The sequence below is a fragment of the Ammospiza caudacuta genome, chromosome 8, assembly GCF_027887145.1.
Source record: "Ammospiza caudacuta isolate bAmmCau1 chromosome 8, bAmmCau1.pri, whole genome shotgun sequence".
Classification (NCBI taxonomy): Eukaryota; Metazoa; Chordata; class Aves; order Passeriformes; family Passerellidae; genus Ammospiza; species Ammospiza caudacuta.
In genome coordinates, this window is record NC_080600.1 from 21446414 (window position 1) to 21474068 (window position 27655).

General features: G+C 37.1%; 1 protein-coding gene across 1 annotated transcript in view; it reads left to right on the top strand.

Moving 5' to 3' along the window:
• TTN (titin) overlaps positions 1-27655 on the top strand; it is a 238144-nt gene that overhangs the window by 133126 nt on the left and 77363 nt on the right. Inside the window, exons 165-212 of the mRNA XM_058809603.1 lie at positions 140-217; positions 606-659; positions 985-1062; positions 4836-4886; positions 5087-5092; positions 5576-5971; positions 6162-6437; positions 6669-6944; positions 7097-7236; positions 7715-7841; positions 7928-8191; positions 8298-8564; positions 8694-8957; positions 9462-9601; positions 9728-9854; positions 9967-10233; positions 10325-10591; positions 11055-11321; positions 11408-11547; positions 12483-12609; positions 13362-13504; positions 15430-15553; positions 16394-16660; positions 16816-16913; positions 17045-17213; positions 17315-17581; positions 17722-17988; positions 18077-18355; positions 18447-18855; positions 18960-19084; positions 19180-19446; positions 20099-20368; positions 20564-20866; positions 20982-21284; positions 21654-21841; positions 21925-22039; positions 22372-22656; positions 22942-23093; positions 23223-23370; positions 23478-23655; positions 23752-23873; positions 23972-24259; positions 24353-24649; positions 24766-24952; positions 25495-25610; positions 25705-26004; positions 26248-26547; positions 26642-26747. Of these exons, the coding sequence (XP_058665586.1) occupies positions 140-217; positions 606-659; positions 985-1062; positions 4836-4886; positions 5087-5092; positions 5576-5971; positions 6162-6437; positions 6669-6944; positions 7097-7236; positions 7715-7841; positions 7928-8191; positions 8298-8564; positions 8694-8957; positions 9462-9601; positions 9728-9854; positions 9967-10233; positions 10325-10591; positions 11055-11321; positions 11408-11547; positions 12483-12609; positions 13362-13504; positions 15430-15553; positions 16394-16660; positions 16816-16913; positions 17045-17213; positions 17315-17581; positions 17722-17988; positions 18077-18355; positions 18447-18855; positions 18960-19084; positions 19180-19446; positions 20099-20368; positions 20564-20866; positions 20982-21284; positions 21654-21841; positions 21925-22039; positions 22372-22656; positions 22942-23093; positions 23223-23370; positions 23478-23655; positions 23752-23873; positions 23972-24259; positions 24353-24649; positions 24766-24952; positions 25495-25610; positions 25705-26004; positions 26248-26547; positions 26642-26747 (9685 nt within the window). The remainder of the gene's footprint in view (positions 1-139; positions 218-605; positions 660-984; positions 1063-4835; positions 4887-5086; positions 5093-5575; positions 5972-6161; positions 6438-6668; positions 6945-7096; positions 7237-7714; positions 7842-7927; positions 8192-8297; positions 8565-8693; positions 8958-9461; positions 9602-9727; positions 9855-9966; positions 10234-10324; positions 10592-11054; positions 11322-11407; positions 11548-12482; positions 12610-13361; positions 13505-15429; positions 15554-16393; positions 16661-16815; positions 16914-17044; positions 17214-17314; positions 17582-17721; positions 17989-18076; positions 18356-18446; positions 18856-18959; positions 19085-19179; positions 19447-20098; positions 20369-20563; positions 20867-20981; positions 21285-21653; positions 21842-21924; positions 22040-22371; positions 22657-22941; positions 23094-23222; positions 23371-23477; positions 23656-23751; positions 23874-23971; positions 24260-24352; positions 24650-24765; positions 24953-25494; positions 25611-25704; positions 26005-26247; positions 26548-26641; positions 26748-27655) is intronic.

Below are 27655 nucleotides of genomic sequence, written 5' to 3' on the forward strand. Positions count from 1 at the left end.
TATGTTCCTAAACCTTATGAACATCTGAAACTGTTTACATGTAAAAACAATGAAAGCTTTTAAATACACTTGAGGGTATTCTATTTAGGGATTTAAGGTGTTTTAATATATCTTACAAAATAAAAATATTATTTTAAAGTCCCAGAAGTTCCTACAAAGAAAACTGAGATACCTGCCATAAAAAAAGAGGAGAAACCTGTGCTTGAACCAACAAAAGGTACAGATGTGTGGTGCTCTTTTTCCTTACTGCAGCAACTAAACAATATTCAGTGCTGAATATCATGCTACATTAATATAATGCATTACTGTCCTCCAGTCTGTCATGACTACTGAGTCCTCATTAACCATTTTGCAGTCTTCTGGATTTCTTGTTGTCTTTATTCTTCAATGCTTGAAAAAGTAATCTTTTTTCATTGTGTACAATCTTGCTTTACAAGAGTTAATCTCAAGGTAATTTCTTGCTTTTTGGCAAAATAAAACAGAAACCAATGAATTCTGTCTTCATTTAGCTCTCTGTGTGTTGTTTATCCTAACTTCTAATGCTCAATGTGTTTGCAAAAAAATGTAAACTAACCTACTTGTAATTTCTGTGTTTGAAATGGCAGAAACTAAGCAAGCATCTGTCCCAGTTCCTGGGCCTGAACCTAAACCTGTAGTAGGTAAGAATTCTTTAGTTGTGAATACTGGTGAAGCCTCTCTTGTGTGTCTAGTATTTTCCATTCAGGGATATCTTGCTAAAAGGATGTTCATAGAATCATAGAATACCAGGTTGGAAGGTGACTTCACGCGTAATCCGGTCCAACCTTTCTTGGCAAAAGCACATCTTTGACAACATAACTCAGCACCTTGTGCAGCAGAATACTAAAAGTGTCCAAACAAAGACCTTTAGAATTAAGAAGAATAGAACTTTCCTACCATCTACAAAACATTTTGAAGAATATCATACTTAAAGTAACGTATTAAAACTTTTTTTCTCCCATGCAGCTATAAAATCTCCAAAACCAGCTGAAGAACCCACTGTTACTGCTCCAGTGACGGCTCCAGTTGTTGGAAAGAAAGCAGGTATTTATATGTATTCTATGCTATTTAGAAGGTTTTTCTCTGACATACATAAATACTTTCAGTATAAAAAGAGGGAAGAGCTGTACAATAACTCATTCATTACAGGAAGATTTGAGGTCCCATTCAAGTATTTGTTATTCTAGGCACTGTCACCTAATTTAAAACAAAAACTGATATACTATGGAGACCAATCTGTGCTCTTTTGTCGGGATAGTAATATATGTGTCTTTATTTGTTGTCCTACTATGAAATTTGCATATTTTGTTGTTTTCTTGATGTTCCTCATGTCCTGATATGTGTTATGTGAATTGCATCTTGTATTTTCTGTGTAGACAAAGAGAAGTTACATGCTTCTAAATAATTGTTGTGTTGTTTGGTTTCCCACTTTTGATTTGTCATTGAAGCCCCAAGAAAAACCGACAGTGATGTTGAAGAATTACAGTATTGCTACTTCTGTCTGCTATGCTTAGGACCCTGGAACAAAGCTTGCTGTGAAAAAAACAAAAAGAGCTGGGATGGTTCCTCTGAAACACTCAGAGAACTGAAACACTGTGCTCCACCAGCAGAGCTGATGTCCATTCTGCTTGCCCATCATTCAAAGGGCCTCATGTTGCAGCAGATCTTGGGCATTTGAGAAGCCAAATCATTAATGTCTCTTAGCCATTGATCTGGTGATGCAGTCTGCAGTGGCACAATTAACCTGTTTTGTGTCAGTGACCAGATAGCTTTCATTTTCTGCTACTTTTAACCTACACTGGCTTTTAACAGTGTCTAAAGAGACACTGCTGAGAGTGGTTTACTTAGGTTTCCTGTTCATGTGTGCTGTTCTTACCTTTGTTTTGTAGTTGTGTTTTAAGTTTCTGTTGTGTAGAGAAGAAGTGTTCTATGTTCATTTTATTTCAGGTATATTTGTAAAATTTGTCTTATATGTATTGTTCCTGATTCTTATTCTTATGGATTTTTACTCTCTAAATTACCTATGAAACCTTTGTAGCTGCAGAAAAGCCTGATGCACCATCTGTACTAAAACATAGAGATAAAATGCCCCCAATGGAAGAAGAAAAGCCTGAGTCAATTGTGTTGAAGAAGATTTCAGCTGAAAAAAGCTTGCATGTAAAAGGGAAAGTAAGCCCTAAGGAGACAGTTCCGGCCATAGAGCCACTTGAGTATAACATCTCACTGGAAACAGCTGGTGGAATACTGAATTCAGAGACAGAGGAGCAGGAGAAAGTATCTCTTAAATATTTTGTCCTGGCTTCTGAGGAAGAGGAACCAGGAATGACACCTGTAGTTTCAGGAAAGACTGCTCTTACAGGTGAGAAATTAAAAGTTGAAATGGATCATCACATTACTTACTCAAAGGGGAAACTGCCACTGCCTGATGAGGAAGTGAAATTGATTTCTATAACATCTGAACAAGTGGAAATAGATTCTGGAGAAGAAAAGGAAGATGAAATTAAATTGCTTGTTCATAAGGAGGATGACATAGAGAAGGTCTCTGAAAAGCTTAGTGTTCTTCATGAAGGAGAGATTCCCAGCCATGAAAGAGAAGAAATCGAATCAGCTTGTGTACCTAAACCCAGAAAGCCAGATCAGCCTAGGGACCAGAAAGGACTTCTAGGAAAAGAGAAAAAAACAAAAAAAGGTTTGCAACCTGAAAAATTTCATATTAAGGATAAAACTTCTTTTGTACAGGATATCATAGAGGCAGACATAGCTGAAACTTCTCAGCTTAGAAATGAAAATGAGAGAGGAGGTTTTACTCTGGAGAAAGATGAAATTCCTCTTAGTGAATCCATGAAGGGACATGGCATACAAAGTAAAATTCAGAGGCTGAAGCAATCTGGTAGCACAGTGCCTGAAATTGCTATCGATAAGGGTCTTAACAAAGAAGCAAAGAAAATGGAAGATATTCAAGGTGATGAGAAAGGTAAGAATCTGGATTTTACATCAGCAGAAGTACATTCCTTAGACCTGTCTGAGGAGGCTCAGCCAGGATTGAGAAAAGATGTTGACCTAGAACACCCCACTGAAGATGAGGAGGTTCCTGGAGAAAAACCTCACACCGTCTTTAAACCATCTGTTCTTAAGTCAGAAGTAATTGAAATTAAAGCAAGAGAAAAATGCTCTACAGAGAAAGAACCTCATTATGAGGAGGGTTTAGGACAATTGTTGACTGAGAAAGCACTCCTAAGTGATAAAAAGACAGGCAAGAAGATTTTACCAGAGAAGGAAGAAAAAACTATCTTCAGCACCCACCTAAAAAAAGGCGAAATTAGACTGTCAAACGCCCCTGAAAGTCTGCCTGTGGAAAAAGAATTTGATACAGTGATTACAGGAGGAATGAAAAGTGAAGTTTCCACAGGAGAACATCAAAAGGGAATCATATCTGAGTCAGTAAAGAAAGTTGCTATTCAGCCACCGCAAAATCAAGATGAAAAACAAATTCAAGAAGTTCATACCATTCCGGATGAACATAAAGAAACTCTGGCTAACAAAAGCAGAAAAGGTAAAATTGAAGAAAAGCAATCTACAGAAGGTATATCAGGTGAAAAAGCATCACCTGAACATGGCATTGGAAAAAGCACATCTGGTACCATGAAAAAAGAGAAGGGAAAGCTCATAGACAAAGTATCATTAAGCAAAGGGATCCTTGCAAATGGAGAAGATACTCATTCCTCAAGCATAGGTAAGGCAATAACTTCAAAGAAAGCAGAAGGAGAGAAAGAATACCAGAAGTCAGAACCTGCTCACCTGACTGAGCAGGCCACTAGACTTGAGAGTGAAAATAAGAATTTGGATGCACCTGGAGAATCACATGAGGCTCTGGATGTTCCAGCAAAGTCTCATGCAAAGCGAGGTGAGGAAGACTGATGCCAAATTCTTCCACGAAGTGCTTGTACCATTTGCTTCAGGAGAGTGCCACCTGCCATTGTGTTTCAGTAACACCATTTGCAATTCCATCAAGTCTGTCAGCTGGCTTTACTGGCATTCAACCACTCTTCACATGTTTGTCTCACCAGTCTGTACACACAACTGTGTGATCACTGTTCATTGTCTTAGTCTTACTCTTTTCTGAGACTTCATGAATCGTTCTGTGTGCCATTGTCTTCCCAGGAAAACTCACACTTTTTTCTTAGTATTCATTTTTCCATCCACTGCAACAAAATCTGTCCTGCATTTCATTCATATCATTCTCCCATTAAAAGTATCTTTCATATTTCCCTTCACAAAAAGGTAACCAGAGGCCTCATAGCACAGGTAATATTTTCAGAAGTCTGTGATGATTCATCACAAATTAGGTTACTTAGAGGACATCCCTCACTTGTAAAAGTTATGCATTGTCCTGAAACATATTTAATTTACACAGCTTATATTTTTGTGGTGTTCATTAGTAAAAGTGTGTGGGTTTTTTTAAAAAAAGACAACCTCATATAATTTTAATAGGCACTTAAACTATTTTGTCAAGGAATTACAGAATTTTACAAATTATGGGCAGGATGCGACAATAAGGAAATAGGAGCTTTTAAGTTGCCTGTTAGGCTCTACTGCTGAATAGGTCATTCCCATACTTCAGGATATTGAACTTACCATTGAGATATAGACAGTATACACTCTATAAAAATAGAGATATATTTATATCCTTTCCTCCCCTTTTACATGTAGGTAACTAAAGAAAGAAAAAATCTGATCTATAAAATAAATACTTGTCTTAGTTTTAGTAAGTATGTTTATTTAACTACATTTCTAATAATCTTGCTGTTCTTCTTCAGAGGCCAAGCCACCAAAAGAAGAATCTCCAAAGGGTATCAGTCCAGTCAAAGGTAGGATATTACAAGCATTACCTTGTCATGGTCTAACTCCAGCTGGCAATCAGGCCCCAAACAGCAACTCATTTACTCCCTTATGGTGGGAAGGAGGAAAGAATAAGAAGGGTAAAAGTGAGAAAACTCACGAGTTAAGCAAAAATAGAGCACACAAGCAAAGCAAGGTAAGGAATTCATTCTCTGCTTCCCATGAGCAGGGATATGTTCATGGGATATGGGATATTCATGGGATATAATATGGGATATTCACCCATATGCAGGACAGCAGGATGTCCTTCCATCCCATGAAGGGCAAATGTCATAAATCTGAACACCCCCCTCCTCCCCCCACCTTCTTCTTTCCCTGCTTTATATACTGAACATAACACCATGTGGTGTAGGATATCACTTTGGTCAGTTGGGATCAGCTTTCTTGGCTGTATCACTTCCCAATTTCTTGTGAACTCCCAGCCTGCTCAGTGGTGGGGCTGTATGAGAAGCAGAAAAGGCCTTAGCTCTGCAAGAGCCTCTCAGCAATCACCAAAATATCTCTGTGTTATTAAGACTGCTCTCAACACAAATCCAAAACATAGCCCCCTACTAACTACTTAGAAGACTGTTAAATCTCCCCCAACAAAATCAGCACAGCCTACAATCAAAAGCAATTAATCAAGGTTAGTTTATTAATTTCTGAATCTGAATTACAGCCAAGAAGACACCTTCACCAGCAGATGCAGAAAGAAGGAAACTCAGGCCAGGCAGCGGTGGTGAAAAACCTCCTGAAGAGCCTCCATTTACTTACCAACTCAAGGCTGTACCACTGAAGTTTGTCAAGGAGATGAAAGATATAGTGCTAAAGGAAGCTGAGTCTGTTGGGTCTTCTGCAATCTTTGAAGTCCTAATTTCACCATCCACTGCAATTACCAGCTGGATGAAAGATGGAAGCAATATCCGAGAGAGCCCAAAACACAAGTTTATTGCTGATGGCAAAGATAGGAAGCTGCATATTATTGATGTCCAGCTGTCTGATGCTGGTGAATATACTTGTGTATTAAAACTGGGGAACAAAGAGAAGACCTCTACAGCCAAACTTATTGTTGAAGGTATTCCCTATTTCGAATTTATCAATAAGCTAGCCATTTCTCAAACTAGAACTGGTGCTTTGTAATTTTACAGTAGCTGGTAGATGCATGCTTTTGTTTCCCTCAATCACTACACATATTATATAAGGTATTTCTGCATCACATGCTTTATGTATAAAGGAGACAAATCAAAATAATTTGTTTCCCACAGAACTCCCAGTGCGGTTTGTGAAAACCCTTGAAGAAGAAGTGACTGTCATTAAAACCCAGCCACTGTACTTAACTTGTGAGCTTAACAAAGAAAGAAATGTGGTCTGGAGAAAGGATGGTAAAATCATCAAAGCCAAGCCTGGCAAATTTGCTCTGGGTGTTATTGGTTTGTCACATTCCCTCACAGTCACAGATTCGGATGATGCTGATGCTGGCACTTACACTGTTACCGTGGAAGACTCTGAACTGTCATGCTCATCTTGTGTTAAGGTAGTAGGTAAGTAACAGAAATCATGGGGTTTTTTTCTCTCAAGGATATTTGGTCTACTTCAAAATTATGAAAACCTTTTCTCATTGTCTTACAGTGTAAGTGGACAGATAAGATTTTTACAGCTATTAAAAGCTTGTAGTACAAAATCTCTTAGTTCTCTTTATTCTTTTTTATGACACGTCTGTTTTTAATAAAAGTCTGCTAAGATGTTTTCTTGTGTAACTTTTTGTTGTGCAGAAGTTATAAGGGACTGGTTAGTAAAACCCATAAGAGACCAGCATGTTAAACCAAAAGGAACAGCTACTTTCAGCTGTGACATTGTCAAGGATACACCAAACATTAAATGGTTCAAAGGAGATGAGGAAATCCCTGCTGAACCCACTGACAAGACAGAAATCTTGAAAGAAGGAAATAAAATTTTCCTGAAAATCAAGAATGCTGGTCCTGCTGATATTGGAGAATATGCAGTGGAAGTTGAAGGTCGCAGATACCCAGCTAAACTGACCCTTGGTGGTAAGGAAGCTTTTATTTGGATTATATTTCATTATGTTGTAGGCCAGTGTTGAAAAACATCTAGATGAACAAACATTAAAGGTAACCTGAATTATTATAAAGCTCTATCAAAACATGATCTAATAATACATGTGTTTATTTGTGCTTTGTAGAACGTGAAGTTGAGCTTCTGAAGCCATTAGAGGATGTTACAGTTTATGAGAAGGAAACAGCAAGCTTTGATACAGAAATATCTGAAGATGATATTCCTGGTGAATGGAAGCTGAAAGGAGAAGTCCTGAGACCTTCGCCTGTAAGCATCCTTGAATTTTAAAACACAATTTATTTAAATTAAATACTGTGAACAGGTTCCTTGAATCTTATCTTTATGTTAAGACTTGTCGTTGCTATTCAGTCCAGAGTATATGATTCAAGAAAACTGATTCTCTAAGTAAGGATTATATTTTATAAAAGCTAAGTTTTGAAGGCCTTCATTTTCTTAAGGTATTACAGCACATAATTCAAGCAATAATAGAAATATCCTACATACATTGTGGGAATGATTCTAACATTCTGAAGAATTCTGTGGAATGCTGAAGAAATGTACTCCATACTTTAATTATTGAGTCAAAGTATAAACCTTCCTTGAAAAGCAATTTCATTCTTCCTACCTGACTCTTTACTGTGTATACAATGTTAATGAAAATCACTTTATTAAGAGCACATACATAGCAGCAAGGCATTTGCATTATGTTGGTATTTGTATTTAACCAAGTCTGTCATCTCTCCAGACATGTGAAATCAAAGCTGAAGGAGGAAAACGCTTCCTAACCTTACACAAAGTCAAGTTAGAGCAAGCTGGCGAAGTCCTTTACCAGGCCCTGAATGCTGTCACTACAGCCATCCTGACAGTAAAAGGTACAATGCCCCACAGGGTGTGACACCAGCTTAGACAGAGTTCACATGGAGCTCTTTACAAATGCTGTGTTGTCTTTTGCTTCCAGAAATCGAATTGGACTTCGCTGTGCCCCTGAAAGATGTCACTGTTCCTGAGAAGCGCCAAGCAAGGTTTGAGTGTGTCCTTACCAGAGAGGCCAATGTTATATGGTCTAAGGGCACTGATATAATCAAGGTTGGAGAAAAATTTGACATCATTGCAGATGGAAAGAAGCACATTCTTGTTATCAATGATTCACAGTTTGATGATGAGGGAGAGTACACTGCTGAAGTTGATGGCAAAAAGAGCACAGCAAGACTGTTTGTGGAAGGCAAGTATTTTCTCATAAAAAAAGAACAACAAAAAAAGATAGAGAATATATCTTTCAGGACTACATTAGCCTTTTTTCTGATTGTATTTATGTGTCTGCATTACAGGTGTGAGGCTGAAGTTCATATCACCTCTGCAGGATCAAACAGTGAAAGAGGGGGAAACAGCCCACTTTCAGTTTGAGCTTTCTCATGAAGACATGCCTGTGAAATGGTTCAAAAATGACAAGAGACTTCACACAAGCAGAACGGTTTTGATTACTTCAGAAGGCAAAGTCCATAAACTAGAAATGAGAGAAGTAACACTTGATGATATCTCAGAAATAAAGGCCGTAGTCAAGGACATGAACACACAAGCCAACCTGAAAGTCTTAGGTAATTGCGTAAATAATTTAAAATCTGAAAGAGAATAAATATTAACCATTTTTATAAGTGGAAAGTGACAAAATATTGACATTTACTATATTTGTATAACTAATTTATCGTATCCACTGGCTTTTGTAGAGGCCGATCCATATTTCACTGTGAAATTACAAGACTACAGTGCTGTAGAGAAAGATGATATTACTCTGGAGTGTGAACTTAGCAAAGATGTGCCAGTAAAATGGTACAAAGATGGTGAAGAACTAATAGCTTCCAACAGAATTTCCATAAAAACGGATGGCTTACGCCGTATCCTGAAGATCAAGAAGGCTGCAGAGAGTGACAAAGGTGTCTATGAGTGTGACTGTGGAACCGACAAGACAAGCGCCAATATCAGCGTGGAGTGTAAGTAATCATGTCTGCACTAGGGGAAAAGAGCAAAACCTTTGTAAACCAGTGTAGACAGACAGACGCTCCCCAGAAAGCAAGACCAAAAATGTACCTGTGCAAAGCAGACTGTTATGATGAATGGCTGAAATATCTAGATTAAAAGTTATTAACAGTGATTACAGGAGACAACATATCTGATTATTACTGGGGAGAGTTACCCTCTGTGTCCAGTTACCATCAGGAAATAAAAACTGTTTAGTTCACTGTAACAGATATCTGGGTAAATTATTAGGAAAAATATTCTTACCAAAAGTAACTAAATTTTTCAACATAGAAGGAGGTTGTAGACTACCCTTGCTGCTTTTTAGGAAGAGCTTAGATAAACATTTACTGGTTGTAGCATTTGAATGCCCAAAAGAAAGAAAAAGGAGAGACTTAAGGTGCTTTCCAGTATTAAATTTCTATGGTATACAATTTGTGAGTAAACAGATGCAAACTTTTGTTCTGGTTTATTTTTAGCTCGCTTAATTAAAGTGGAGCGCCCACTGTACGGAGTGGAAGTATTTGTTGGTGAAACAGCACGCTTTGAAATTGAAATTTCTGAGCCTGATGTCCATCCTATATGGAAGCTAAAAGGAGAAACTCTAACACCTTCACCTGTAAGGGTTCTTCTTTATTTTTAGACCATAATTTTCAGTAGAAAAACATTATTAATAATAGTGTTTTCTTAGTGGTTTCTTAGAATATTAATATTTGGGGTGGGCTGTGTGTTTCTTTATCACCAGGAATGTGAAATCATTGAAGATGGGAAGAAGCATATTCTTGTCCTTCATAACTGTAACCTTGATATGACTGGAGAAGTGTCTTTCCAAGCTGCCAATGCTAAAAGTGCTGCTAATCTGAAAGTGAAAGGTACAGTCTGCACTTGGCCAACATTTCCATGTGTATTTCAGGGCATCAGAACAAATCTAGTGTCAGAAAGCACTGTATGAACTGATCTGAAAGAGCTCTTCTTTGATTTCAGAACTGCCTCTTATCTTCATCACTCCCCTAAGTGATGTGAAGGTCTTTGAGAAGGATGAAGCTAAGTTTGAATGTGAGGTATCCAGAGAGCCCAAGACTTTCCGCTGGTTGAAAGGAACAGACGAGATCACTCCTGATGAAAGATTTGAAATCATTTCAGACGGAACAAAGCATGCTCTGATTATTAAATCTGTTGCCTTTGAGGATGAAGTAAAATACACATTTGAAGCTGAGGATAAAAGAACAAGTGCCAAGCTAATTATTGAAGGTTTGTTAGACTTTGTCTTTCTAGGAAAGTTTTGCATCATATACTTGTATGGTTTCTATTGATAACATTATGAACCATTGTGTTGTTATAGGCATCCGCCTGAAATTCATCACTCCTCTCAAGGATGTAACAAAGAAGGAGAGAGAAACTGCAGAGTTCACTGTGGAACTCTCCCATGAAAACATCACTGTGGTCTGGTTCAAGAATGACCAACGATTACATACCAGCAAAGTGGTTTCAATGACAGATGATGGCAAATTCCATACACTCACAATCAAAGATCTTACTATTGATGATACTTCTCAGATAAAAGTGGAAGCTATGGGCAAATCCTCAGAAGCTAAACTCACTGTTCTTGGTAAGAATACCCAAAAAAATTTACCTGATGTATATTATCAAAAGAGTTTTATTAATAAAAATTAGTAATCTGAAGGTCTTGGGGTTGGCTTAAATCTAAATTATGATTTTGAAAATCTAACAATTTGCTGTTCTTCCTTGGGTCTCCATTTACCTATTTATGAAGGATAATTACAATAACTTTAAAATTTTATGCAAAGTTGCAAAGTTAGTAAGTACATACTTAGAGCAGTGCTCTAAAACTCCTAGAGCATCAAAAGAAAGTTTTCAGTAATATTAGTAATGCCCTGAATAATTTATTAGGTGTTGATTGTTTTCTTTTTTGTAACAGAACTGTGAAAAAGGACTATATTTAATCCTTCTTGTGGGATATAAACAGGAAATATATTTTATGGTAGAAACTAGTTGTTCTTTCTAGAAGACTAAAACTTCAGACTGAAATATATCTTAACTTTTGCTTGCAGAGGGAGACCCTTATTTCACTGGGAAGCTGCAGGATTACACTGCTGTGGAGAAAGATGAAGTAATCTTACAATGTGAAATCAGCAAAGCAGATGCCCCAGTGAAATGGATGAAGGATGGCAAGCCAATTACTGCATCAAAGAATGTCGTTATTAAGGCAGATGGCAAAAAGAGAATCCTTATTCTCAAGAAAGCTTTGAAGAAAGACATTGGACAGTACACTTGTGACTGTGGTACTGACCAAACCTCTGCTAAACTCGATATTGAAGGTATGGCTATTTTAATGAGCTGCTCTGTAGAAGTCTTTTGGGATCTGCTAGAAACTGAGGGAGTCAATTGTGTTTTTCTTCTCCAGACCGGGATATTGAGATTGTGCGACCGCTATACAGTGTGGAGGTGATTGAGACAGAGACTGCCCGTTTTGATATTGAAATCTCTGAGGAAGGTGTCCATGGCAATTGGAAGCTAAAAGGAGAACCTCTGACTGAATCAGCTGTAAGCAAATATTTCATTATATTTTTTATGTGTGTCTCAACACTTTCCAGGGAAGTGGAGTATGAGGGAAGGTGACTGCAGAAACTAAATTTGATTTCCTGCTTTCAGGACGAGTCACTACATTAAAAATAGTGGGTTTTTTAATTAATAATGTTTTAAATGTAGTACAAATGTAATCCAAAATAGCTAAATAATAAATGTTTTTTACATAAAATGGTACATTCTGTGTTGCTAGCAATACCTAACAATCATGTATCCAAAGTGCAAAGACCTTGAGGAATTCACTTAAACACAATGGCATTTAAAAATGCAAACATCAAATTTCATGTTTTTTCTTGTTGGTTTTGAGTTATATTTGGTTTAAATAGATGTAGATCACGTTTCCAAACTCTTTGGCATTTCTCTGACAGCTAAAGTTGGCATAAAATGGTATAGAGCTTAATCAAATATTATAAACTCCTTGTTGGAAAGATCTGGAAAATAAAGAAAAAATACAATCACAGTTGGAAATAATCTGGCTTCTATGTAATGGCATAAATGTGAATAATACAGAAAGATTGAAAGTGTCATGAAAATCACTGTCTGAATTAAAGAATGAAAAGTTTTCTCAAGAAAGATCACAGCACAAGCTTAGCAATTTCTAGCTCCCGTGGGGGACCTAGGTCTCTGACTGGTTTACATATATATTACTATATTGGCTACTCAGTCAGCACAGAAATGTTGCCTCTTCCCCTTTCTTTCCAACTGTATGAAGAGGAGAGTTTGAAAGGAAAGACCTATGAATGAGTGTTTATAGGGTATATTTCACATGGGCCCAAGAGTCGTGAATGGAGTAGAAGAAAACAGATTCATGGTTTAAGGAGGAGGGGCTCTTTTGGTGAGTAGTACAAAAAAGATACTAAAAAGAAAAAACTATTTCAATTCTGTTTTTGCAGGAATGTGAAATCAAGGAGGAAGGAAAAAAGCACTTCCTTACACTGTACAATGTACGCTTAGATCAAGCTGGTGGAGTAGATTTTCAAGCAGCAAATGCCAAGTCTGGTGCTCACCTTCGAGTGAAACGTGAGTGTCTTTTAAACTGTAATTAATTGATTAATTAAGTGAAAACATGGTACTCACTGCCTCTTTGGAATGGGTGGCAAATCTCTATACTGTATTGAATCCACAGCAATCCTTTCCATAACAGCAACTAAGGGATTAGCTACTCAGGTTGTCTTAATTTTTTTGTTAAGGAATATCCTATGTGTTTTTAACCTTACATATAATTTATTCACATAGGAAAAATAAAATTAAGGAGATGGCCTTGAAGGTTGCTTGATGGTCTGGCATCATATATGCTGTTATGAAATCAAATATTGCAAGCAAAGGCTGTGCTGCATCGAAGTGTCACGTTAGCTGGAAAGGATAGGATAACAGTGACATCTGGGGATAGGGTTAAGAGCTTGATGGACAGGGACAGACTACACAGTTGAAGACCACTTGTTTCCTACTCCAATCCTAGCCCTCGCTATTTTGGAAACACATGCCTTATCTAGCAACAGGCATGCAAGGCTTGGCAAGGAGACAGATGCAGAGCAACTTTCCTGCTGACCTTGTTCAATTTAAAGAAACACGCTCTGCAAATAGGAAATTGTAGGTGACCAGCCCTCCCCTAAGAACCCAGGGTGGCCTCTTCTATTTAGGGAATTTAAAGAGCAGCATTGCGATGTCTGGCTCTCTTGAGGGAAGCCACCATGGAGATTAGTACGTAAGGGCAGCAGCTCTCTCTTGGGTAGAAGTGACTAATCTAAAAATTATGTCTTCTCCTTACCAAGCTCGAGTAATTGGCTTGCTGAGACCCCTCAAGGATGTAACAGTGACAGCTGGGGAATCAGCAACCTTCGATTGCGAACTCTCTTATGAGGGAATCCCAGTAGAATGGTTCCTGAAAGGAAAGAAACTGGAGCCCAGTGATCAGGTAAAAAACCTAAACTTTACTTTTTCTCATGTTTCCTCCTCCTTCTTGTCTTTCAAGTCTCTTCCCCTGCTTTGTTTCTTATTTATTCTCTCCCAGCTGAAGTACTAAGGCACAGCAGTATTTTAGTACTGCTGTCTCAAATGCTAAATTGTCCTTAAATCAGATACAACAGTTTTTCCCAGAAATTCCAGTATTCTGGAATGCTACAATTATTTATCATACAAAGGGAAACAAAGGTTCCAAAATATCAATCATTACGACAGTGATTTTGTACCTGATTCTGTTGGAGACGCAGCCACAAGGATACTGAATAATTTTTGCTCAGGTTACCTATGGTTACAGTGAGAAGATTTTGAAAGGTGCTATCAGGAAAAGCCTTTTTTTCTCCTGAATGCTGAGTTGCAGTCCAATTCAACATATAAGGGGATTAAGAGGATTCAAATTCCATTTCAGGCATTTGTTCTGGCTCGCCAGATAACTCTCTGGGCAGATTTGCTTGTCAAGCACTTCTCACTAGCTATTTTTAACCCTTCATCAAGTGCTGGCTCTTAACTCTGAGATCTGAGCAGCCTGGAATGCAGTCAATTTAGCATTTAAAGTTAATGATAGGGGAAATAAATAAAGAAACATAAAATAATAGATTAAGAAATTGAAATAGATATTACTGGTTGCAAGACTTCTTTTTTGCATACTAGGCCTAAAAATGTAATGCAAATTCAAATAAAAGTTGAAAACTTAAGACAAAGTAAACTTTAAAGGCATTGCATGATCTAATGAAGTTTCAGAACCTGTAATAATGCTGCTAATAGTACTTTGGTACAGATTGCTATTTCTTTTAGATACAATTTTTAACATATTTTTTAAGGTTTTGCTAGATCTTTCTGAGCTTTAAGAAATTTGCATAAATAAATATTAATTTAAAGAAATAATGTAGCAATATCAAAACAGATCATTATGACAAAGGACCCTATTTAAGGACAGATAAACAAAGTTGAAACTCAGCAGATGAATCATGAAATAAATCAAGATAATTACTTCTGAGTTTCAGAATAAAAATGTGAAAAGCTATTGATCAGTGCAGTGGATTGATAGTTATAACTGCCTGGCAAGAAAAATATTATATGTTTGGTATAAGTCTATATAATGGAACATTATTTTGGTCTTTTCTGTCTGAGCTATCATTTTAACTACATTTAAAAAAATCAGATTTTATGTAGTTTATCATATATAGTCAAAAGTGTCACTTGAACAGTTGAAACTTTATCGGGATGAAATTGAGAGTAAACCATATATTTACTCAATGTATCACTTTCTACCCATTCAAAATAGCCTCTTGAAATACATTTACAACTGTCTTTAAAAATCAATCTAATTTTACAAGTTTCATTTTAGCTGTTTGCTAATTCAAATGATTTTATTACCTCTGTGGCTGGCATTCAGCTGAACATTTATAACCTTTATTCATTGAAGTGATTTTTTTGTTTACTGTGATTGCAAAGTAGTTTCTGCAATAGTTAATCACAGAAACTAGTATTTTAGGCAGAAATTTTTACCAAATTTTAATAAAAAATAGACAAATTGGCATTTCCAGAGAAGTGTATGTGGGGGGTGCCAAACATCTTTGTAGTTGAAAAAGTTTTTCCTTTACATGTAGCCAGTAGTAATGCCAACCTTTCCCATAAATTTGCTTATTTTTTGTATTTATTAATCCCTGTTCAAAATAGACATCATCTCAAGTCAGTCCCAAAATCCTCAAAATTTTGAGGATTGAGTTATATTTAGTATATACAAAAGGAAGTTGTCAAAATTTCACATGAAAGTGGACAACTGAACTCCACAAATCATATATAGTGTTCTATTTCATGAAATATTTCTTAAATACTTGTTGTAGATGTTCACAGTGGGGTTTTTATGTATTTTGTAAGGTTGTGACTCGTGCTGAAGGGAGAGTTCACACACTTATTCTCAGAGACGTCAAGTTAACAGATGCAGGAGAGGTATCACTGACAGCAAAAGATTTCAGAACTCAAGCAAATCTTTTTGTGAAAGGTAAGTCAGTCATTTTAGTTAAACCATAATCAACATTAGTGTCCCATTCCTGATTCATCCTGGAATAGGAAACTTTGATAAATATACATTATTTTATCAAAGAGTGGTATCATATATACAATATTCAACTGGTAGATAACTCCCCTGATTAAAAAACCAACCTACATAAAATCTCTTCACAGAAGAGCTGAACAAGGGAAAACACTGGAAATGGGTCAAATCTGGGAGATAAACCCGCTCATTAGGACTGCCAGGACTTTGCTGCAGTCTTGAACATTCAATTGGCCTCAAGAGGACCCACAAATACCATACCTACCTCCCAGTGGCTTTTTCTGTTCTTTTGAATATCCAGAAACCTGTCAGAGTATACCTGCTCCATCAGTCAAGGGACAAGATAACATTGGCTGTACACTCACTTGTGCTGCTTGCAGGCTGTGTTATGTTTCAGAAGGAAAAGAACTGCATGCACTGATCCAGTAATTCAAGGAAAAACTGAAAAAAAACCCCTAAGCATTCTCTAAGCTTGCAGTATAAGTTTAGATTACATGGGTATGGTTCAGCTAAAGAAATTGAGTTGCAAGGCTTTGTGATGATTTTTAATTAAAAACCCCATGGACAAGGATATCATCTGCTCTTATCTTACAGTAGGCTGAAAATGAGGAAATTAACCTGAATTAACAGAAAATGTCTGTGTATTAAAAATAAAAAATGTTTTAAGAAACCTTCAATAGAGACTTTTTGTCAAGGAAAATTAATAAACAGCATAGGATAGTTCTATACAAGCAGAAGACTGCCTGTAGTTTAGATCTTCTCTACCAAAAATGTATCTGTTTCATTTAGAACCCCCAGTTGAATTTACTAAACCACTTGAGGACCAGACTGTTGAAGAGGAAGCCACTGCAGTACTGGAATGTGAAGTCTCCAGGGAAAATGCAAAAGTTAAATGGTTCAAAAATGGCGAAGAAATTCACAAATCAAAGAAGTATGATATCATTTCTGAAGGCAGAGTCAGAAAACTCATCATCCGTGGCTGCACACTGGACGATGCAAAAACATATGCCTGTGATGCTAAGGACTTTAAGACATCATGTTTCCTCAATGTGGAGCGTGAGTAATTCACAGTTTTCTACAAAATGTCTGGGTGCTGTAAAGGCAATGTACAAGTGTTTATGACAGGCAGTAGTATCAATGTTGGCAATTTTTTACTTCTCTAGCATAACTTCCCTCTACTAAAATTTTAAAAATTTTCTATTCTCTTTCAGCTATTCGTGTCGACTTCCTGAAACCCCTGACTGACCTTGAGGTTAAAGAAAAAGAATCTGCTCGGTTTGAATGTGAAATTTCTCGTCCAAATGTCAAGGTCTGTAGTGACACTTTTTAATCTCAGTAACTCCTTCACCTAGAGGGGAAAACTTTGATATATTGCTATAGAAGAACACACTGAAATCTATGATGAGTGTGTTTAAGCCATGTTAATTTGTTCTGGAACAGGTGAAGTGGTTTAAGGATGGCATGGAAATTAGAAAAGGCAAAAAGTATGACATAATTTCCAAAGGTGCAGAACACATTCTTGTCATCAATAAATGTGTCTTTGATGATGAAGCTGAATATTCCTGTGAAGCAAAAACAGCTCGAACGTCTGGCCTACTTACAGTGATAGGTAAACACAGTGTTTTAGAATCTAATATGTGAACAATAAAGATGAGAGAGTGGGGTTTTTTTATGGCTGGCTTTAATCATCTTTTGAAATTCTTTTTGCAGAGGAAGAGGCTGTTTTCACAAAAAATCTTCCTGATCTTGAAGTAAATGAAAATGACACTGTAAAATTGATCTGTGAAGTTTCGAAGCCTAATGCTGAAGTTACTTGGCTTAAAGGAGACGAAGAGGTGCCTGATGGTGGTAGATTTGAACACATTTCTGATGGTAGAAAGAGAATTCTTGTTATACATAATGCTCATCCTGAAGATGCTGCCAAATATACTTGCAAGCTCCCAAGCTCTAGTACAACAGGAAAACTTACTGTACACGGTAAGAGTACTTCTTTGGTGGGCTTGTATCCTGGAAAAAAAATTAAAACATTTGAAAATCAGTAATAATATACAACTTGGTTTATTGCATCCACAAGTAAAAAATTATATATATATATCTACAAAAATGTTTTTTTTCAGAACTTGCAGCAGAATTTCTTACCAGACCACAAAACCTTGAGGTGCTTGAAGGAGAAAAAGCTGAATTTGTCTGTTCAGTATCCAAAGAAGCCATTACAGTACAGTGGCTAAGGGGTGACACAGTCCTGGAGCCTGGTGATAAGTATGACATCATTTCAGATGGCAAAAAGAGAACACTTGTGGTTAAAGAATCTGTTCTAGGAGATACAGGAATGTATACTGTCATGGTTGGTGAAGCTAAAGCTACAGCACACTTAGCAGTGATTGGTAAGTTTTAATTCATCAATGTGTAGGTTGTTTTGTTGCTTTCTTTATACTACATGATGTCCTATTTCTTCTGTCTTCTCAATTTCAGAAAAACTCAAGATTATAACTCCTCTTAAGGACCAAGAAGTTACTGAGTGTCAAGAAATTATCTTCAACTGTGAAGTCAATAAAGAAGGTGCCAAAGAGAAGTGGTACAAAAATGATGAGGCAATATTTGATAGTGCAAAGTACATTATTGTTCAGAAGGGTGTAGTCTACACTCTGAGAATCAGAGATGCAGAGTTGAAAGATGAAGCTACCTACACCATTTCACTGACAAACCAGAGAGGTGAACACGTTAAAAGCTCTGCTGCCTTAAAAGTATTAGGTAAATAACTTGCACTACATTAAAATTGTTTCATCATTTACATTCCATTTTATATGAGGTTGTAAAAATGTTTGCTTTTTTTTCATAACAGAGGAGGATCTCAGAATTGTTGAGCCCCTTGAAGACATTGAGACCATGGAAAAGAAAACTGTCACATTCTGGTGCAAAGTCAATCGCCTTAATGCAACTCTCAAATGGACAAAGAATGGAGAGGAGATCACATTTGACAGGCGCGTTTTGTACAAAATTGACAAATTCAAGCACTCATTGATCATTAAAGACTGTGGGTTTGTAGATGAAGGCGAATACACTGTTACTGCTGGACAAGACAAATCAGTTGCAGAGCTTCTCATCACAGAAGCACCAGCAGACTTCACTGAACATCTTCAGGACCAGACTGTCACTGAATTTGATGATGCTGTCTTTACATGCCAGCTTTCAAAAGAGAAAGTCAGTGTAAAATGGTACAGAAATGGAAGAGAAATCAAAGAAGGCAAAAAGTATGTACATTTTATTATGCTTCTGAATCTGCTAAACATGCTTTTTTTTACTTTATTGCTTTGTCTGGAAACTAAAATACTGCCTTTTTTTCTCCTCCATAAAGATACCAGTTTGAAAAGGATGGAAATCTGCACAGGTTAATCATAAAAGACTGTAGACTAGATGATGAGTGTGAATATTCCTGTGGAGTGGATGACAGGAGATCTAGGGCAAGACTTTTTGTTGAAGGTATGTGTAAAATTGGATGGGATTTATTTCAACATTATTTGATAATAGTAGAAACAATTTAAAAATAATACTGAATGAATCAACATTTATTTCAGAAATCCCTGTTGAGATTATTCGACCACCACAAGATATTTATGAAGCTCCTGGTGCAGATGTCATCTTCATGGCTGAATTGAATAAAGATGGTGTGGAGGTCAAGTGGTTGAGAAACAACATGATTATCATCCAAGGTGACAAACATCAGATGATGAGTGAAGGAAAGGTCCACAGGCTGCAGGTGTGTGACATAAAGCCCCGTGACCAAGGGGAATACAGATTTATCGCCAAAGACAAGGAAGCTAGAGCTAAACTTGAATTAGCTGGTAAGTTGCTTATTTTGTGCTCCTTTTATAAAATCTTCGATTCGTGAACTTAGTTTCTAACTAAATTGATTCTTGCTCTTTCAAGGAGTTGAACTAAAATGAATACACAGTCAGCCTGAGAAAAGTGTTAAACTATTTGAGGATTGCTTAACAAGTCTATTAAACTATGTGAATATGAATTTAAGCAACAAACCTTTTTTGTTGTACAATGCTGATCCAGCTGTTGAGGAAAACCCACCGCTTTTCAATGTGTATTTGCCAAAGAGCAAGATTTAAGATTAAAGGAACTTTAAGCTTTTAATTAAGTCAATAAAAACAATTTAAATTATTTGACCTACTCATTTAAGTCATATTAGACATCTAATTCCTAATTTGTCTATTTTACAGAATAGTTAAATTAGTTCTCAAAAAGCAACTCCTTCTTTCCTGATTTTACAGGAGGACAGAGTACATTCCAACCAGCCTGTATTTCTTTGTCTGGAGTTGTTCTACGAGTATATGAAGGATTTCCTTAGAGTTTACACTCCTTTTACTTTTCTGTGTTAGCTCCTTTTACTTTTCTGTGTTAGCTTCTTTGCTGACTGCACAAGTATATCAATTTTTGTACACATATATATGCAAGTACTGAACATTTCACATTCATCTTTCTTAGCTGCACCTAAAATCAAGACTGGTGATCAAAACCTTGTGGTTGATGTTGGGAAACCTTTAACTATGACTGTCCCATATGATGCCTACCCAAGAGCAGAAGCTGAATGGTTTAAAGCGGGAGAAAGTCTGCCCACAACAACTGTTGATACAACAACTGACTGCACTACCTTCAAAATTTATGAAGCAAAGAAATCAGATAAGGGAAGGTACAGGATTGTGCTTCGAAACAAACATGGCCAGGCAGAAGCATTCATCAATGTAGAGGTCATTGGTAAGTACTCGTATTATTAAAACCTTGCTTACCATTATTCCACAGAGTAAAAAGCCTTTATTGAGGGAGAAACCCTCTGCTTCCCCTCATGGGAAAGCTGTAGATCATATTGAGGTCTCCCCTCAAACTCCTCTTCTCTAGCCAGAGGGAAGAAAATCGATGCAATGCCCTGAAGTATTGTCATATCTTTAATAGATGTTCCAGGTCCAGTGAGAAACTTGGAAGTCACTGAAACCTATGATGGTGAAGTTGGTCTCGCGTGGCAAGAACCAGAAAGTGATGGTGGAAGTAAAATCATAGGCTACGTCGTTGAAAGACGCGATATCAAGCGTAAGACCTGGATTGTGGCCACAGATCGTGCTGAAAATTGTGAATACACTGTTACTGGACTTCAGAAAGGGGGAGTTGAGTACCTCTTCCGTGTCAGTGCACGCAACAGAGTGGGCACTGGTGAGCCAGTGGAAACAGACACACCTGTGGAAGCTAAGAGCAAATTTGGTGAGCAGAAGTCACAAAAAACTCAGTGTTTGATGGTTGTGTAGAAAAAGCAGTACAAATTCTAACAATAGGAAAAACCTACATGTCTTCTTTTTCCTTCTAAAATAAAATGCAGATGTTCCTGGTCCTCCTCAAAATGTAGAAGTTATTGATGTGAACAGGTTTGGAGCCACACTTAGCTGGGAACCACCTGAGGATGATGGAGGATCCCCGATTACTGGCTACGTTATTGAACTGCGTAACAGAGCTACCATCAGATGGGAGCCAACTATGACCACAGGAGCTGATGAACTGTCAGCTGTCCTGACTGATGTTGTGGAAAATGAAGAGTACTTCTTCAGAGTAAGAGCTCAAAACATGGTTGGAGTTGGCAAACCAAGTCCTGCTACACGTGCAGTAAAAATCATGGATCCAATTGGTGAGTATGCAAAGTATGTATGATTATGATCGCATTATGAGACAGGAGCATTTTGGATGCCATATGTGCAGGAAAGTTCAACTGACAAATATGTGTGCTGCAAATACTGTGTACAGTTATATTTTCCCTATTCCCTACCTTTGTCCTTCCAACATAGCAGGAATACCTTGCTACCACTTGGTTTTGTAAGAACTGCAGATATTTTTTTCTCTGAAGTTAAGATGCAACCTCAATTTAAAAGAATCAGTTCAGAAAAAGCTATGCAAGGGCTTTAAAAACTGTACTGTAGGATAGAAACACCTAATTTGCAGAACCATGTTACTTTATCAGCTGCATAAATCTATTTATTTCAATTTTTTTTTTTTCCAGAGAGACCAAGTCCTCCCATTAACCTTGAGCATTCAGATCAAACTAAGTCATCAGTTCAGCTCACATGGGAACCCCCTCTCGAAGATGGAGGAAGTCCAATCTTAGGCTATATTATTGAAAGGCAAGAGGAAGGAACAGACAAGTGGATTCGTTGTAACCCAAAACTAGTACCTGCTCTTACTTTTAAGGTACAATGTTCTCTTCATCAACAGGTAAAATGTGCAGATAATTTTTAATATGAGGTAGTAAATGATTGTTTGTGTGTTTTTAGGTAACTGGATTGAAACAAGGATCCAGTTATTACTACAGAGTCTCAGCAGAAAATGCAGCTGGTGTGTCTGACCCAGCAGAGGCTATTGGGCCATTAACTGCAGATGATGCTTTTGGTAAGCCACATGCCGTTTTGTTTAATCAATTAATCAGATAAGGCACACAATTAAAATCTTGTGGGTAATATGTGTATTTTTCACCAGATAACTGGTACACCTTAGGTGTTTGAGATGAGCTATTTTTCCTCTGTTAAAAATTTTGCAGATAATTATCTGCACTATGAGATAGAGGCCTGTTAGGTTGCCTGAGGAGCAAGGCATAACCTTTTGTCTCCTGACGTACCTTTGTGGAAAGTGAGAGGTAACAGAAGGAAACAAAGGCAGAGAAGATCCCTAAAAAAGAAACATCTCATGATAATTTATTGAATCCTCTTTCCGTTTTTTTTCAGTTGAACCTACAATGGACCTAAGTGCATTTAAGGATGGGCTGGAAGTTATTGTACCAGAGCCAATCAAAATCCATGTTCCAATCACTGGCTACCCTGTGCCAACTGCCACATGGTATTTTGGTGACCAAGTCTTAGAAGAAGGTGATCGTGTAAAAATGAAGACCACTGCCTCCTTTGCAGAACTTGTAATTACTCCGAGTGAGCGCCCAGACAAGGGACTTTATTTCTTGACATTAGAAAACCCTGTGTCATCTGTTACAGGAGAAATTAATGTTAATGTCATTGGTAAGTGGACATGTATGTATTTTAGCAGTAACATTCCGCATTTGTCTTGTTAAAATCTAATTAGGTTAATAATGTATAATCTTACACCATCCAACCAGGTATATTAAAATATAACTAAAAACTAAAAATCCCTCCTCAAAAAACCCTCTTTTCTAGTTTTCAATATGTAACTTTGCTGTTTAAAGAGGAATGACTTAACAAGACTAAGTCTTCCGGTAGATACATTACATAGACATCATCCATCAAACACCAATTACAAAATAATACAATTTCTGTGACTTCTAGCTTGTCCAAGTGCACCGAGAGAGCTCAATGTTTTAGAAGTACTCAAGAGTACAGTGCAGCTCGCATGGGAACCTCCAGAAGATGATGGTGGAAGTCCAGTCACTGGCTATATAATTGAAAAACGTGAAGTAAGCCGGAAAACGTGGAGCAAAGTAAGTTCATTCTTTCTCACTTGAATTTCTATATTATTTTCACATGTACTACTGAGTTTTTTGTCTTATTTTTGTAATCACTCTTTGGAAATGAATTTTAAAACACATTGGAACCCTTCTTCTCTTTAGGTTATGGATCATATTGTTGACCAAGAATTCACTGTACCTGACCTCGTCCAAGGGAAAGAATATTTATTTAGAGTTTTTGCATGCAATAAATGTGGCCCTGGAGAGCCTGCATATATTGATGAACCTGTAAATATGTCAGTACCAGCAAGTAAGCATATTTGAAATTCTTCTGATTTTCTTAAAAGTAAAATATAAAAATAATATATCTTCCTTAGACTGGTTTCTAAGATCCCGTATGTTTTTAATTTTTACTAGCGGTACCTGACCCACCAGAAAATGTTAAATGGAGAAATCCAACATCAAAAGGAATCTTCCTAACATGGGAGCCTCCCAAATATGATGGTGGTGCACGCATTAAGGGTTATCTGGTAGAAAAATCCCAACGTGGCACAGACAAGTGGGAGATATGTGGGGAGCCTGTTATTGAAACAAAGTAAGTAAATCGACGCAGTAGATAAATCCTCTTAACTAATTGTGCCATCATCACCATTCTAAATGTTTTAAATTTTTTTTGGGTTTTTTTTTACAGAATGGAAGTAACAAAGCTCCAGGAAGGAGAGTGGTATGCTTATCGTGTTAAGGCTTTGAACAGAATGGGAGCAAGTAGGCCAAGTAAGCCAACTGATGATATTCAGGCCATTGATGCAAAAGGTAACAACTTCACTTGCTAAATTGCTATAGCTGCTTTATTTTTACCAGTCTCTGAAATACTGTTTCTCTAACAACATTTTCATTCTCTCCCAAATCAGAGGCTCCAGAAATTTTCTTAGATGTGAAGCTTCTTGCTGGACTTACTGTGAAAGCTGGAACTAAAATTGAGCTGCCAGCTAAAGTAACTGGAAAGCCTGAGCCCCAGGTTACTTGGACCAAGGCTGACAAAATTCTGAGACCTGACAATAGAATCACCATTGAAAGCCAACCTAATCATTCTACAGTCACTATTACAGACAGCAAGAGGAGTGACAGTGGAACCTATATCATAGAAGCTGTAAATTCCAGTGGACGGGCTACTGCTGTTGTTGAAGTTAATGTTCTTGGTATGCATGTACTTTATGTTATTTATACAAATCATTAGTAATGTACCAAGGTATTCAAGCAGAAAATTAACGTTCACGTCTTGTCCTCTACAGATAAACCTGGTCCACCAGCTGCATTTGATGTAACAGAAATCACAAACGAATCCTGCCTTCTAACCTGGAATCCTCCACGAGATGATGGGGGTTCTAAAATTACCAACTACGTCCTTGAGAAAAGAGCTACAGACAGCGAAATATGGGACAAGTTGTCATCAACTATTAAAGATACAAAATTCAGAGCTACCAATTTAACTCCTCATAAAGAATATGTGTTTCGAGTCAGTGCTGAAAACATGTATGGTGTTGGGGAGCCAGCACAGTGTAGCCCCATCATTGCCAAATATTCATTTGGTTAGTTAATTAAATTAACGATAAATTATTACACTATTTTAACAGGAAGGAAAAAAAAAAAACTCTGACTGATGGTTTTGGTTTTTGTTTGTTTTTTTAAAAATTAATTTATACAGATCCGCCAGGCCCTCCAACAGGTCTCAAGCCCATAGAGGTCACTAAAGATTCAGTCACTTTAACATGGAATGAACCAGATGAAGATGGTGGCAGCCCCATAACTGGCTACTGGGTTGAAAGATATGATCCGGAGCAGGATAAATGGATAAAATGCAACAAAATGCCAGTGAAAGATACAACATTCAAGTAAGACTATAGTCACTTAAGGGTGAAATTGATCACAGAGACATAAAAATTTAACAGTAGCTTTTAAAATAAGTTTTACTTTGTTTTTATTTTTTCCTAGTTTCCATAAGTTTTGATCCAACTACCCCTGGTGGCTTACTTTTTAAATTAGTTGTAATGAGGGGTGTCTTTGCAGAAGAATTATTCATCTTGTTTTTCTTTTACATGTTATGCTCAATAACTCCTGTGCTTAATAATTCCATAAGATATTCTAAAATGGCATCCCAAGTATCAATTTACCAAAATCCTTAGATTTTTTTACTCCTGATACTCTCATTAACTAAAAACCACGGAACATGCAAAAATCCAAGATGGTTCTCAAAACATTCATTTCTGTCATGGTGCACCATTTTAGTGCTGACAATTTGTTGACATCATTAGCTGTAATTTGGGTATTTTCAGATTTTCCAAGTTATCTGTGGTATAAATAGTGGAGAGAATGATGTTTTAGAAATTAATTAATGCCTAGGTTTGGTTTAATCAAATTTAATTTTTATTTCCAGAGTTAAAGGTCTTACAAATAAGAAGAAGTATAAGTTCCGTGTGTTGGCAGAGAATCTTGCAGGACCTGGAAAACCAAGCCGGGAAACAGAGCCAATCTTAGTGAAAGATCCAATCGGTACAATAAACACATTTTTAATGGTTTAATTTAGCAACAATAACATTTAAAAAATTGTTATCAATGACATAATTAATACTGGACTCTTGTCTAGATCCACCATGGCCTCCTGGAAAGCCAACTGTGAAAGATATTGGCAAGACATTCCTTACCCTGAACTGGACAAAGCCCGAACATGATGGAGGGGCAAAAATTGAATCTTACGTCATTGAGCTGTTAAAGACTGGAACAGACGAATGGGTGAGAGTGGCTGAAGGAGTTCCAACAACTGAACACTTCCTCAAAGATCTTATGGAGAAACAAGAATATTCATTCCGTGTGAGAGCTGTGAACAAGGCTGGTGAGAGTGAGCCCAGTGAGCCCAGTGACCCTGTGCTGTGCAAGGAGAGGCTCTGTGAGTACTGTTTCAGAACGTGCTGCTACTGTAAATACAGTGTCTGACTTTTTAAAAGCCCCGTGTCTGTCTGTCTTTGTAGGTACTAAATGAACTCTTGGAAGGCTTATGAAATACTAAAATCTCCCTTGCTTCAGTTCACGAAATACAAAGTTTTAATAGTTTTGGTGTATTCCCTGTCTTCCAAGATATTTTGTGGGAATTGCAACATTCTGGTTTACTTTTTCTTTTGCTATTTTGCAGATCCTCCTTCACCACCCCGATGGCTTGAAGTTATTAATATTACTAAAAATACAGCAGATCTTAAATGGACAGTACCAGAAAAGGATGGAGGTTCCCCAATTACCAACTATATTGTTGAGAAAAGAGATGTAAGGCGGAAGGGCTGGCAGACAGTTGATACGACAGTGAAGGACACCAAGTACACAGTAAGCCCACTGACTGAAGGCTCACTCTATGTGTTCCGTGTGGCTGCTGAAAATGCCATTGGACAGAGTGACTACTGTGAAATTGAAGACTCAGTGCTTGCTAAAGATACTTTCAGTAAGTTTTGATTTGCTTACTGAGTGATCAGTAGCTCACATGTCATGAATTCAAAGTCTTCTAATGTGTGCCTTTTTTTATTTTTTTACCTTAGCAACCCCTGGGCCTCCATATGCCCTTACAATAGTTGAAGTGAAAAAAGGCCATGTTGATTTGAAATGGGAACCACCTAAGAATGATGGTGGCAGACCAATTCAAAGGTAAGGTCATTTTAAGTTTTTGTAGGCTTCTGTAGATAAACATCTTTTAACAAGTGAAGATCTTTCTCTCAAAATATTTAAATTTTACATTGAAACATTTTATATTAAAAATATGTGGATGGATTTAAGAGAAGCCATGTGGTCAAAGCAATAAAGGGCTTCATTTTAAAATGTAGTAATTATGCAAATAAAATTCCTAATGTGCCTGAACAGTGAATATGAGTCAACATCCTCAAAACAGCATATAATAATTAGTAGCTGTGAAAAAAAAAAGCACATAGTATGCTTGTATTTTTCTTCTGCCTTTGTTTGTCATTCCAGCTGTATACACTCAGCTAAAATGAGTCTTTTCAGATCTTTTTTTTCTTTATAACACTTTTCAAACAAACTGTTTTCCTCCTTCCCAGTCACAAAAAGCACATCTTAAACCAACAAACAACTACAGAGATCTGCCTGAAGAAATGGAAGTCATTCAATTTGCATTACTTTGCCATAGCCTGTCCTAAGCAGAATTTTGACAGCCAAGTAATAGTATCTTCAAATATTCTCAATGGATTGACCACTGACATCCAAACTAGCAAAGATACAAGTATAACTTGGAGGTTCATTTGCCTCTGCAGCTCTCTACAACCTGAGAAAACAGTTCATTTCAGTTCTAAAACACAGAACAAATTTCAAGAATTGACAGTCAAACCTGGGTCTTTCAGTGTTGTCAGCCCTATTAGGAGCTGAGACCCACTAGGTCTAGGTGGCTAAAGTGTGAAGAAAAGTTAATTGAATCTATTATCCATTATTCTCTTTACTTTTCCACTGTCTTAAATAGTCTGATCTCTTTTATTCTATTTTCTTGAAGAAGTCTGAAGTGTTCTTATTTCAAGTGCCTCATAGTATTTTTCTTCGATCTCTTC